The sequence below is a fragment of the Mus caroli genome, chromosome 7, assembly GCF_900094665.2.
Source record: "Mus caroli chromosome 7, CAROLI_EIJ_v1.1, whole genome shotgun sequence".
NCBI lineage: Eukaryota > Metazoa > Chordata > Mammalia > Rodentia > Muridae > Mus > Mus caroli.
Window position 1 is genome coordinate 106,179,275 of NC_034576.1, and position 14,921 is coordinate 106,194,195.

The 14,921-nt window shown below is 34.3% G+C and overlaps 1 protein-coding gene across 1 annotated transcript; it reads left to right on the forward strand.

Annotated features, from left to right (window-relative positions):
- Positions 1 to 12,817: 12,817 nt before the first annotated feature.
- On the forward strand, positions 12,818 to 13,783 carry LOC110298675 (olfactory receptor 52Z1-like). Its single transcript, XM_021168065.1, has one exon. It carries the CDS (start codon positions 12,818 to 12,820, stop codon positions 13,781 to 13,783), a length of 966 nt encoding a protein of 321 aa, XP_021023724.1.
- The last annotated feature ends 1,138 nt before the right edge of the window (positions 13,784 to 14,921 follow it).

Consider the following 14,921-nt stretch of genomic DNA (forward strand, 5'->3'; position numbering starts at 1 on the left):
TGATAGAAAGTACAAAATATTTCTGGAGGGCTATTCTGCATTACACATGCTATATTCTACTTTCTAATAATAAGTATCTGTTTGAGAAAAAATATCAATTTTCATAAACAGTGAAACTGAGACATGTTCCTTTGTTGTACATCATTGCAGAAACCTATGTGTACATAAACTATTCAGACCTATTGTTATAAGATAGCAGGAAAACAGGGAGCTTTATGTCAAAACAATAATGTCTATGGGCTCAGGGGATGTAGATTGTCTACTGCACTTCTGAGAGTCAGTCCTAGAGGACATGAATGCTTGGTCACAGTGATGTCATGGTTGGCACACTCCATGTGAAACCCATGGGCATTTTTCGTCATTGGTATTACAGAGGGACTTTTACTGCCTTTAAGTCTTAAATGATCCCTTTGGAAATAGACATCTGTTTTAGAATATTAACTACTATTGAAAAAGAATCAAAGCAACCTTAGTTGAATCTGCACTTTTTGCTGAGCATTGTGGTGCTTAGCTTTTATCTAAATTATTCATTTATATAAATTATACTTTGTAGTTTTCTCAATCTATATGATAAATCTTTTATCAAGTGACATTATTGTTATTTTTTATGCCCTCACTTGCAGCATAAAAAAATCCACAAGGATTTTAAATTGGGTGATTCAGAAAATGTAAAGTATTTTTTTTCTCATTGGTGTGATGTCCATTTTGAATAAATTAGGCATGTGAGAATGTAGCACATGTTGGATGGTGCAACAATATAAAGAAAGCAAATCTGGGCATTGCATCTTATATGTCTATATCCTTTACTGTTTCTCTGAGAACATCCTACTTAGTACATATTTAAAGAACCATAATTCCTGTCCAATCTGTCACTAACATGACTACCTAAATAGGAGTTGGAAAAACGATCACAAAAATAGACACTGGAAATGTCCATAGGGAATGTCACAGACCACTAAAAAACTGCTGAGAGCAGGAGAAATAGTCCTTCTCAGAGAGGAACATACTGCTGGCTAGTTAATTCCAAATGGTCAGAAAAAAATAATAAATACAAGGCATGTTACATATACTGAAGAAGTTGTACTTATATGAATATATATATGAATAATAATTAATGTAAAAGAGGCCATGATGAAAGGTATTTTGAGAGAGTTTAGTGGGAGAAAGAGAAATGATGTAATTATAATCTCAAAAAAAGAAAGATATAAACTTAAAGAGAAAACATAAGAATGCAGAATGATTATTCTAAGAGGTTTTTTTTCCAAAAACAAGGATATCAATTAACACTAATAAATTAACACAACTACATCATATTTTTTTTTTTTTTTTTTGGTTTTTCGAGACAGGGTTATGTTGTTTGGAATCCCAAAGTTATAAATATCAATAATGTTCAGTAAGACAGGAAGTCTCCCCACTTGCTGAGGATTTTACTATGAGAGTCATCCATGTTAATTCCTGCTTAGGCTTTGGTTTAAATATCACATATAATTTTCTTGTTTTTCCATCAGATGAGTAGTTGAAATAGCAAATGTATCTCTATGAGTATATATATTTTCTGTACTTATACCTGCTATATTTATGGTTATAAAAGATATTCAATTTAGAAAAATTAGCCTCTACAATGGAAAAAATTAAAAATCAGATTTAAAGCATATAATTCAGTTTTAAAAGAAAGTATATAGAGTCTTGAAAGGAAGATGGGGCAGAGTATTATTCAGTCAATTTCATGTTTACCAAGAGCGGTCAGTTACCAGCACTAACAAGATAAAATTGAAGACTAGAACATTTTCTTAAAGCTTTGTTTCAAAGCAGTAAATTGATTTTAATCTCTCTCTCTCTCACTCTGTGTGTGTGTGTGTGTGTGCGTGCATGTGTGTGCGTGCATGTGTGTGGGTGCGTGTGTGTGTGTGTGTGTGTGTGTGTGTGCGTGCATGTGTGTGTGTGTGCCTGTGTGTGTGTGTGTGTATGTGTGCGTGTGTATGTGTGTGTTTCTTAGTGGGGAATATTGGGAGGAATTGGAAGAAGGGAAAATATGACCAAAATATATTGCATGAAAAATATTTAAATTCAGCACAAAATATTAACTAGGAAAAACACATAAAATAAAAGGTAAAATCAAAACAGAAAAATCAATTTCTTAGGCTGGCAAGATAGCTAAGTTGAGGTAAGGACTTGTGGAGCAAGCCTGCCAACCTGAGTTTGACTTGTGGAACAGAACAGGCTCCCAAAAGTCATCCTCTGACTCTCTCTCACATGTTTTGTGTCACACACACACACACACACACACACACACACACACACACACACCAATAAATAAATTTTAAATTTAATTGAGTTTCCAAACATTTTGTTTTCACTTGAACAATATATATTCTATTATTATATTTGGATAGAGTACTTGATAAATGTTCATTAGCTTATGTTGGCTAATTGTGTTGCTCAGAATAACATGCTTGTTGGTAATCTGGCTGCTTGTTCTCTAGAGAAGGCAGTGCTGAGAAAGCAGAGGTAGAATGATTCCCATAACTGTGGCTGCATCTACCTCTTTTCTCTTGAAGCAGCACTTGGAAAGATTTCCTCTAAGGAGAGTAGTTGTTTAGCTTGTAATGAAATGGTCCCTTTTTCATTGTGAAATCGCACAAAAACCCTGTCACACTTCTTTAATCTAAAAATCCATTTTATATTAAACATGATCGCTCTGGGTTTGTTGTTGTTGTTGTCTTTAGGAGCCAGGAGGGGTAAACATTTTTTTCTATTCTCAATATTGTAAAAACCCATACATATTTTTACAATTAAAGGACATTTCTGTTAGGCAAGATAGAGGTTTTTTTTTTAATTATTTAGACTTTTTATAATTGTCATCACTAATATAATTGCTTTACAAATATGCTATTTTGTTAGCTTTCTACCTTTTGTTCCCTTTCTTGGTTTTCATTACTCCATGTTACACACTTTATTAATTTACTAATTACACTTTTGTTGTATAATGTTGTTAATCTACATAATATACGTAGTCAACTTACCAACCTGCCTTTAACTTACACTAAGATGACTCCCAAGTAGTTTTCTCTCATTTGCCTTCCAAGGCCTTTGTGTTATTTCTGGTTGAATTTACAAGTTAAATTCCAAGATATTTTATTATTTATAATTAAATGATTAATTGTATACACACCAGGATAATTTAAATAAAAACAAAATAATGATACATAATATGAACTCTTTTTGCTGATTGAACCTAGAATCTCATGTGTTCCCAGACAAGCTTTGCATCATAGTTATGTCTCCAGGCTTCTTCTCTTTAGAAGTATTTAAATGTCAGTGTTATGTGTGTGTGCATGTTCATGTATAATTGGTGCCCATGGGCATCCCAGAACATAAGATAATAATAGAGGACAACCTTGGGTTTTAGTCCTTTTCTACGACCTTTTAAAATGAGGCTATCTTGATGCTCACCACTGTGTACATAAGGTTATTTGGTCTACAAGACTCCAAACATTCTCCTATGTTCATCTCCTATGCTGCCACAAATGTACTCAAAACAAATACACATTGAAATCCCCTTACTATGTACCAAGCATTTTATCTATGTAGCCATATAACCAACTGTTATTTTTAGTACTTTTTGAATTCATATATTTTGATCATATTCCTTACTTTATCCCAACAACATGAAGATCCATACACACTGAACATTATTTCTTTTCATTTTGAATCCATCAAATACAGATTCTGCTGTGCATAAACCCTTGGATATAAGGCCTTAACCAGAGAGTGGTCAACCTGCCAAGTACTGCACCTCTATGAAGATTGACTTTTCTTCTCTTGAAGCTATTAATTGCCAATGTCTCATTAGTTAATAATTAATAAATATTTTAAAATAATAACTTTAAATATGGATTATCTCTTTTATTTAAAATTTAAATATATTCAATTTATTTTATGTCTGACTATATTGCCTGCATGTTTGAATATGCACTACATGTGCTTGATGCCCTCAGAGGTCCAAAGAGATTGTTAAATAAAATGGTACTAGAATTATTAATGGTTGTGTGCCACTTTGTGGATGCTGGGAATCAAAACTAGATCCTTTGCAAGTCAACAGTCCTGCCACTCTTTTAAATATTTATTAAGACAAGGTTTCATGTATTGGCCCAGATTGGCCTTGAACATATGGTAGTGCAAGCAGAACTTTAACTTGTGAACCTCCTACAGCCTACTCCCAAATAGCTGTATGACAGGTCCCAGTTTCATAGGATATTGCATGTTACATTTATCATATATATACTTTCAAATTATTTCTGGGATTTTCAGAATAGCATTATAATTGATTTGAATCAGTTACTATAATGCAAAATTGTCGGGCATTCATCTACACCTCATCTGTCATAAACAGTAACAAATTGTTATTTAGGGAAAACAGAATTTCTTTCATTGCTTATTTTTACCATGTTGTCTGATTCGAACAATGGAAAGTTTTTAAGGTACAAAGAGTTGAGTTTAATGATAAATGCACAGGATGTTTTTCTTTCCCTACTAGGGCACACACACAGTTCATTCTGTCTTAAAATATTTTTATAAAATATTTACAAGTAAAACTGGAGTTTTCAAAAACAAATGGATTCCTCCTATGAAGTACACAGCTTGTATTGTATTGTATACACTCTCAAAATATACTTGTCTTCTAGGTATATTTAGACAATCTACTTTCACTGTGATTTTCCTTATGTTGAATAATTATTAGCATATTTGAAATAAGATTCTATGCACTAATTTATTAATTTTCCCTTCCTCTCTTGTGTTTTCTGGATTTTTTTTGCACATTTTAAAGCATTTTGCATTTGTTTTCCATTTTAACCTCTAATTATTTAATGGTTGCCCTGGAATTATTAATGTGCAGATAGAACACATTTAAGTCCACTGTCAGGTCCCAGTACATTATAGCACAGCGAGAGGCAGTAGGATGGATACAGCATGAGCTCAACCTGCTGGAAGCACAGATCGGGTTAAATCCTTCACACTACAGAGTCCAGTGAGGATGTCATGGTTCACTTTTCTTTGAGCTTTGTGGCAATTCTATGACACTTGATTGATTCTTAAAATATTTCAATTTCTCATTATCTCATATCTTTTGTATTGTTTTAAAACTGGCAATCTTAATCAAGGCAAACATCTGTTTGTGTTCCATATTATCAATTGGAAAATATATTTATATATATATACACATATACATATATTTTCACACAGACATATATATACATATGTACACACACATTTATTGTTATCTGACGTTCTTACTTTTAATCTATGTGTTTCAGTTGCATAATGGGCTATCAGGTCTCATCCATTTAGCATAATGAAAATCTATTGATAATAATTCAAGCAAACCTATACAAATTTTATAGGGTTTCATACAATACATACAATACAATATTATACTCAACACATTACAACTTCAAAGAACTACTTCTAATTATATTGATTACTCTAAATTTTTACTCTCAACAGTATTAACATGTATATACAATGGTATCTGAGAAAGAAGCCCACACTTAATTTAAAGCTAGATGACTTGTTATTTGTGCAGATGAATTATTTGACTCAAAATTTTGAACTTTGATGTCATTAACTAACAAGTGGAAAACTAATATTAATGACAATATTTATGAGCTTAATTAATCATATATGAAATGTTATAATTGGTAAGCCCTGAGGCTATGATTTTATAGATATAATGTGATGCTCAGGTTTAACTTAGAAAGTCTTAACATTCCCTGAAGGTGTAATAGTGATTTGGAAAAAGGTTTGACCAACGTACCCAAGAAACTGGGTTTGAGTCTCAAATAAAACAAACAATACTAAATTGTACCTTATATCACCTCTGAAGACTCTGAGCTAATATTCAAGACATTCAATCCTAAGGAAGTTGCTGGTAAGATTGATCAGTGCCAAAGAGCAGTCCCTGTTCTCCTGGGGCTCCAAGTCTAGTTTGTAATACTGACATCAGATTTCTCAGAATCACTTTGTACTCCAGTCCTAAGGCCTTCAACATCTTTTTGAACTTCCAGGATGCTTATACATATATTGCATATACTCACAAAGGTACACAAACATACCGATGAATTTTAAAATAAATTTAACAAGTCAAAGAAAAATATTTACACGAATTACATGTAAATGGCTAAGGAGTACACAGATAAGAATAAAGTATAGGCCCATTAGCCCTGACAATAATATTATTTCTGCCCAAACAGTCATAATATACGTAGTTGGTTTTAATAGGATGTGGTTGAACCCTCAGAGTGGTCTCAGAAAGATGATCTTCCTGGAACTTTGGTTATTTAGTAGATCACTGGATTGTATGTTTTTGTTTTTGTTTCCTTACCTAAGGACCTAGGCTTCAGAAGACTCCAAGCATCTTCTCGGATTTATCAACTCTACTGAGTCTTAGGTCTCTCAGGATTATGCCAGTCTTTGCATGAGCAGTAGGACATAATTGATGAGAAACAACCCATCTTGCTGACCACCAGGGAGTCTGTAAGTACAGATAGAAGATGTAACACCGGCCATTAGGAATAAGAGAATTCCTAGTGCTGTCTGCAGAAGTGTCCCCTAAGAGTAAAAAGTTCTGATAGGAAAGGGACATTGACAATTTTTCAGCCATTTCAGTTCCAGGTATGGTACTTATCCAAACAGTGACTTTAGCTGTTTTAAGGTTGAAGATAGAATCAGGTGTTACACTCATGAAATGTGTTAGAAATATTTGTAACTGAACATCAGATATAGTAGGGTATCACTATTTCACTCCTAGAAGACCTCACTGATAAACAGATTATAACATTTGATAGGAAGTTATCATATTGGAAATGTCTCTAGCATAGGAATTGCTTGTTTTCAAAAGTATTAATAAGACAGAAAGAAATAGGGCACTGTCATCCTGATGTAGTCAATCACAAGTTAGGATCCCTATATGTGGAGAATAATCTATGATATGGTTTTAGGTCCTACCTCACTGTGTTAAGGGCAACAGGAGTGTGCCTCACATCATTCAAGTCAGAAATGGAAGAACACATTAACTAATGAAGCCTTACTGGAATGAGGACAGCTGATTTTCGGGGCAGAAGACACTGGTGCACTGGAGGACCTCATGGTAAGTTTTATTTACCGGTTTGTTTAGTCCTCTGGATGCTTGATTTGGTGCTACATGGATTTGCTTTCACTTTGGGTAAATTTTTGAACAAAGCAGGAAAAAGGAAATAGGAGATGTTCAGAAGTCAAGAGCACGGGGGTGATGTGGGTAGGAAAGAGGAGAAAAATGACTTTATTATGTACAAAATAATATGATTCTAAAAATCTATTAGCAATAGACTTAGTATTTTTATGAATTTCACCTTGTGTTAAAGGAAGAAAAAACAATTCAGGCCTATCCTCACTTTCAAAAGAAGTCTTACCAAACTTCTTTGATTTCCAGCGACCTTTTCTTTGTTTGACTGGCTATCCCCTAAGCAGTCACTCAGCACAGTGACTTTACACCATCACATATTCACCACCTTTATCTTCTTGCAATGTTAGTGTGTCAGACCTCCACTAACCCGTAATATTTCAATAATCTCTAGTGATGACTTACGGTTTTTATTTCAAGACTCGTTCTCAACTCAAAACTTGTCACATCACACTGAATGACAACAACAACAACAATGTAGTGGTGAAAAACCCACAACAGTTCTGTAAGACAGAGCTATGTGAACTCTGTAATAAGATAAAGAACATAATTACATCAAAATCCAGATGTAAGGCAATTTTATAGGTTGTTGCTCTCTGAGTGGCAAATGAGGAGTTAATTAGAAAAGGGTGAGCTGCGTTCCTACCTTGTTAAATACTGGTTGTATGACTTAAGCAAGCTGCTTTTTCTGTTCATATCTCATTTTTATAATGTGTGGTGTATAAATCATACCAGTAATAATATTTACATTAGTATGATGTCCAAAATATATTTCATGAGCTTTAAACTACAAAATCACGGGGCAAAACTGATTGGGAAAGCCTTTAAATATTTAATTTAACAATATAAATAAGATAACACTTTCAAAGGCAATCTGTAGATTGATTGATCTGGACAGTTGATAGCTTATGCACTTGAAACACATTAGAAGTACCCATACAGTCTGCTATGTTATGTTTCAGTCTGTTATGTTATGTTTGAATGGTATTTTTTTAGTCTAGAGGATGAATTATAATAGGACCAAAACCCCAAACCTGGTTCTTTTGATCTTTGAACTCCATATCTGTGATTGGATTTTATATTTTGTTTCAAATCAAATGACAGTATGAACTCTTTTAACTTCAGCTGTAACAGACATAAAGGTCAGAATGTGGTAGTGTCTCAGCCATGATCGTGGTGACTGTGAAGACCTGAAGTGAGAACCAAGAAATGTTCAGTTGTCTTTCTAGTGTCCTATGCACATTTGATAAACTTTCAGATTGATTTACATATTTTCCTAGACATATAAAATACTTGCCTTTTCTTTAAAGACAGAAGTGCAACTTACAAGCCAGGCACTGTTATATTATTATATTATATTATATTATATTATATTATATTATATTATATTATATTATATTATATTCTTTACTTAGAAGGCTGTTTGTTTTCCAATGATGCATAAAGGGGATGAATCCAAATGGCAGGGAAGATGGAGAGAAACTTGAAGGAGTAGAGGGATGATAAAACATAATCAAGATATACTATATAGAAATATATTTTAATAAGGAAAGTGAGTAGCTATTTATGCATTCTTAATACATATATATTTCCTTGTCAATTTTTTAAAAGCCAGATGGCAGACTGTTTCCTGTTCATATTTCCTCTAATCCTGGTGCTTGATGGCCTTTGTTTGTAGGGGAATGCGGGGGGAGGGTATGGGGGACTTTGGGGATAGCATTTGAAATGTAAATGAAGAAAATACCTAATTTTAAAAAAAGCTAAGTCCATTGAGGTAAAAGAGTTTGAATCTGAGCTCAGGTCTATATGGTTTCAATACTCAAAAGTTCAAATAAATAAATGGCCAATGGACTTACTATGAAAAAAAAAAAAAACTATTCTCCAAGAATAGTCCTAGGGTGATTTTTGAATACTAAAAATCACAAGTGATATTACTTCTGATAAAACATGATAGAATGAAATCTGGCCCATGGGTTGGTTTCTTTCTTTATCTTAGATCGACTATAATGTGTTCATCAGTTATAGAATCACATCTGCTATGATGAATGCATCAGTTATAGAATATATCTGCTATGATGCATCCATCAGTTACAGAAATGATTGCTTGTTGAGTAACTGTGAGAGGCATTGTTCTGATTCCCTCATTTTATATACACAGCAGCCTAGTGAGATAACCATGGTCATTGACTCACTGTAATCCCCTCATATACACAGATGAGAAGTTGGACCCTGGAATTACTGTGTAGACAGGGTCTGAAGTCAGACTGGGGAATCCAAGCCCTTACCAAACTGTCTTTTAATATTCTTCAGAGTGCAATATTTGTTCTACAGATAATGTGAACTCCATAAATATCTATTAAAGAACAATTCACATGGGCAACTAATTACCATATATCACCCTAAAAGTGTAATTATTAATATTCTCATGACTGTGACAGCTTATAGAATGAAGAGATGCCTTTGTTTATCAACAAAACTCAAGAAACCAAATAATTCTTTATATACTGTGGATCAGGAATTTGAACAGACATGTGTAGCAATGAAGAATGGGTAACTGTGAGCATCCACTAGCAAGTCCCAGATGCCAGGAAAGCAAGAGGCTCCCTGGAACCAACAGGGATGAGAATAACTGAAATGCCCCCCAAAAAGGGAGAGAGACATGTACAGACCATACCCAAGGTTAGGCAAGGCCCCCAATAGGGGGATGAGACCACAAAATCATCTCCAAATTTTTAACACAGAATAGCTCCTGTCTAAATGAAAAATAGGGACAAAGTGTGGAGCAGATACTGTAGGAATGTCCATCCAGAGGCTGCCCCACCTAAGGATCCACCCCATATACAGACACCAAACCCAGACACTATTGCTAATGATAAGAAGTGCTTGTTGACAGGAGCATGTAATAGCTGTCTGCTGAGAGGCTCTGCCAGACAGAGGAAGATGCTCACAGCCAGCCATAGACTGAGCACAGGGACCCCAATGGAGGAGTTAGAGAAAGAACTGAAGAAGCTGATGGGGTTTGCAGTTCTATAGGAAGAACAACAATATCAACACACCAGACCCCCCAGAGCTCCCAAGGACTAAACCACCAACCAAAGAGGACACACAGAGGGACTCATGGCTCCAGTCTCATCAGTAGCAGAATACGGCATATCTGGCATCAATAGGAGGAGATGCCCTTGGTCCAGTGAAGGCTTGATTCTCCAATGTAGGGGGATGGTAGTGTGGTAAAGTGGGAGTGGGTAGGTAGGTGGGAGTGCGCCTTCATAGAAGCAAGGAGAGGGGTGATGGGAAAGGGGCATTCTAGAAGGGGAAACCAGAAAAGGGGATAACAGTTGATATGTAAATATATAAAATATCCAATAAAAAGTAAATTATTTTAAAAAATGTGCAATTTACTTTACAACATACTTCTTTATTTCTTGATTTTCTCTATGTTGATTAATGTCATCACTACATTTTTATCAAACTATATCAAATAATTTGTGAACTTTGTTCATCACACATTATTCTCTGTGAAGAAATATCTATTTTATGCATTTATTTCTTTATGCACGTATCTAACCAAACACAGTTTAGATGGTGGTGTCATTGTTCTGTTTATGTTTCCTCTCTGGAGCCACCACTTTTTCCTAATGGGAGGCAAGAGCAGTAACTCAATCTTCCACTTTACTGGAATGATGTTTTACTCAATAAAAATAGGTTTTGTAATATGCTGAAAACATATTCATAGCTATCATTGAATCTAAGATTAAATTAATGAAATAAAATATAAATTCTGTTGTTATGTAATACATCATTTTGTAACTGGAAGAGAATAAAAATAATCATCCCTATAAAACATTACTTTGAGATAACAAAGCATCATTTGTATATATACATTGTGTATGAATATGAAAATGTGTGTATATGTATTTGCATACACATATATTTTATTTCCTGTAGATTTAATTAATTGTTCTTATTATCAAGGTTTGCTCCAAATGAAATAAATTCTGCTATGTAAATTTCAGAAGTTACAATATAAGTGTCCACTTTTATGTCTCATTTTGTTTAGACCTCAGTGTGCTAGTTAGTTTGAAGTACGTCCAGTTATGTCTTCCTTAGTGGAACTTTTAATTTTATTAAAAATTTTTTATTGGATAATTTCTTTATTTACATTTCAAATGCTATCTCCTTTCCCGGTTCTACCCTTCCCCAGAAACCCCTATCCCATCCCCCCTCACCCTGCTTATTCAAGGTTATTCCCCCACCCACCCACCCACCCACTCCTGCCTCCCTGCCCTTTCTTGCTCCTCCCAAGGACAAGCTTTCCTTTGTGAGGTAAATATGTCTCTAATAAACAGGTTTAATGATAATAATTTCATGAATATTTATTCCTTTATAAATATAGTTTCTACTATATTAATCACACATTGAATGTCTCCAAACATTCCTATCCTGGCCTGTTCTGAGAGATAGCTGTGTGTTCATGATTTGAGTCCTCTGAAAGGAATGAAATCTTCCTATGAATATATTTATGATCATTATCAGATTATCTTTAACATAGTAATACACTAGAGTGAATTTAAGATTTTTATCTTGTTTCTTGATTTGTTTACAATTCATTAATTTCTTCATTTTTATGTGTTCCCCCCCCAGTGTCATTGAAATTTGTTCATAAAATGAATAAAGAAAAAAAAGAAACCTGAAATATGAACAGAAACTAGAAGACGTATGTCACACATGTGAATAGAAACCAAGATAGGTGAAGATAAGGTAAGGAAGAGAATGTTTTTGTGTGAAAGATAAAGAGTATGCATGCTGATTCCTAATAGTGTGGCATGAACACTCATTAGCTCAGTGGTGACCCTTGGTATGCCAGAACCATGATCCACAAGATGAAGATAGCCAAACACAGCAGTGAATGTGCTCCAATTACAGTTACAATCTTACATAAAACATTGTCAGAGTTCTATGTGTGACTTTATTCTAACTTGGTTCATAGTTCTCAATCATAAACTCTGTAGATCACAACATAATCCAGAGAAGACAAAATGTTAGATGGCTGGTTAGCTGGAACATTGTTAACTACACTACTATCAAACAAACAGATAAACAAACAAATAGATCTAGTATCAAACTGCAAAACTGGTATGGCATTCTTCAAAATAGGAAATACCTATATTTTTATATCAGTGATTTGTCAAATAAATTACTCAATTAAGGAAAAGGGCTTCTCTTTAACTATAAGTTTTATATTAAAATAGTCTATAGGTAATGGTTAACACTGACTCAATAGCTACTGTTCCTCAAAAACAGCAGGTTTCTGACAACTACATCTCCAGTTCTTGAAGAAGAGAACTGTTTTGAACATCAGAAATGAATAGGGGAAATGAATGATCATAGGCAAAGCCTACCAGAGCCTCTGAGGTCTAAAACAAAAGAAATACATATAAGACATGTAATGAAGGGTCCTGTCTTAATCTTAGCCAACTGTGAGTATCACATTTAATCTAATAAAATAATCATACTGTTGTCTTCTTTTTATTTATGTATCGTTGTTGTTGTTGTTGTTGTTGTGCTTTGGCAGGTCCAGAACTAGTAGGCAAAATAAAGATGACAACATCTTCAACCACTTTAAATTATACCAATGTCAGAGATATCTGGTACACCATGATTGGGATCCCAGGATTGGAAGAATCACACATATGGATCTCAATCCCCATCTGTTCAATGTACATAGTGGCCATTGCAGGCAATGCACTGCTATTATTCCTGATCATCACTGAACGCAGCCTACATGAACCCATGTACCTTTTCCTGTCTATGTTGGCACTAGCTGATATCTTTCTGTCTACAGTCACAACACCAAAAATGTTAGCAATCTTCTGGTTCCAAGCTGCAGGCATCTCTTTTGCTAGCTGTGTATCTCAAATGTTTTTCCTCCACTTCATATTTGTGGCAGAATCTGCAATACTGCTGGCTATGGCATTTGACCGTTACGTGGCCATCTGCTATCCACTAAGATACACCACCATTCTAACCCCATCTGTCATCATCAAAATGGGTATTGCAGCTGTAATTAGAAGCTTCTTCATCTGCTTCCCCCTGATCTTTCTTGTCTATAGGCTCACCTATTGTGGGAAGAGCATCATTCGTCACTCATACTGTGAACACATGGGCATTGCCAGGTTGGCCTGTGACAGCATCAAGGTCAATATTTACTATGGCATGATAGTGGCTCTATTTTCCATTTGCCTAGATGCAGTGCTGATCATTGTCTCATATGCCCTTATCCTTTGTGCTGTGTTTAGAATTCCTTCTCGAGATGCCCGACTCAAGGCTCTAGGTACTTGTGGTTCCCATGTCTGTGTTATTCTTCTGTTCTATACACCAGCATTCTTTTCTTTCTTTGCTCATCGTTTTGGGGGTCACAGTATACCACTGCATGTGCACATTCTCCTTGCCAATCTGTATGTGGTAGTACCACCCTCTGTCAACCCCATCATTTATGGAGTGAGGACTAAACAAATTCAGGAAAGGATTATTCAAATGTTTTCTTTGGGCAAGTCATTTTGTTGATCTAAACCAAACAGGTTGATTCTGTTCCTTATATTTTCCCAATAAAATATATAACTAAAGAGTATTTGAATTTACAATATAAATGTTAAATCAAGTCACCATTTCTGAAGGGAATTACAGCAATTTTGAGCATGAAAAAAATGAGTAAATTATACTCAGAATGTATTTTGTTTATAACAAGAACACATTGCTTTATTGTTACTTTCATCTCTTTTCATCTTTGTTTCAGCATATGTAATTCATACTATTTCAAATTTTTTTCAATTTTATGTTTACACATAAAACAGGGGGCAATTGTTATAACCCTTGTTCATATATGAAACAAATTGATACAGAATCCTATATAATTTTGCCATTTTTCCATTGTTTTTCTAAAACTGGGGAATGAAGACTATTGAATGTCCAAAACATTTTTTTCAGGTTATCACATATAACAATCACAGGACATTTGGCTTCCAAGTGCTAGATTTGTATTTAAATTTTTTGGTTCAGTTTAAGAGTATTTGTTCTTCTTTCATTCTATACATTCATCTCCAATTTTCTCTGATAGATGGGTAGATAGATAGACAGACAAACAAACAAAAATATCCTACATAAAACTCCTAAACTAGTGCCAGGTATAAAATGACAATAATAACTTTGTTTATTGTTATTATTTTTAGTAATTTAAAATGAATATGAATTTGATAATCCCTGAGATTTTTATTGTGTTTTTTTCTTTCACAGAAGATAATACTAGAGTATGCAAATGTTAAATGTCTTTGCTGTAAATATAGTAGAAAGACTGTCAGAGATAGATATTAACGACATTACATTTTATATTAATTATAACAATCAAAATGGAATAAAGTCCCTAATTTTCTCTATAATTAAATGTCATGGGAGCATGTAATCTCTTGGCCATTGTGTTATGGCACTGCAAACTGCAGAATTCTCATAGAGCAATACATGCAATTAGTGGTAACTGTACAATATTTATCAGAGAAAAAGTATGATGGAATTTCAGAGAACATTTAAAGATTTTCCAACTGGTAATAAGGACACATGCTCTACTATGTTCATAGCAGACTTATTTATAATATCCAGAAGCTGGAAAGAACCCAGATGTCCCTCAACAGAGGAATGGATACAGAAAATG

Coding starts and splice junctions, on each gene's coding strand:
- LOC110298675 (XM_021168065.1), top strand. CDS start 12,818: ATGACAACATCTTCAACCACTTTAAATTATACCAATGTCAGAGATATC.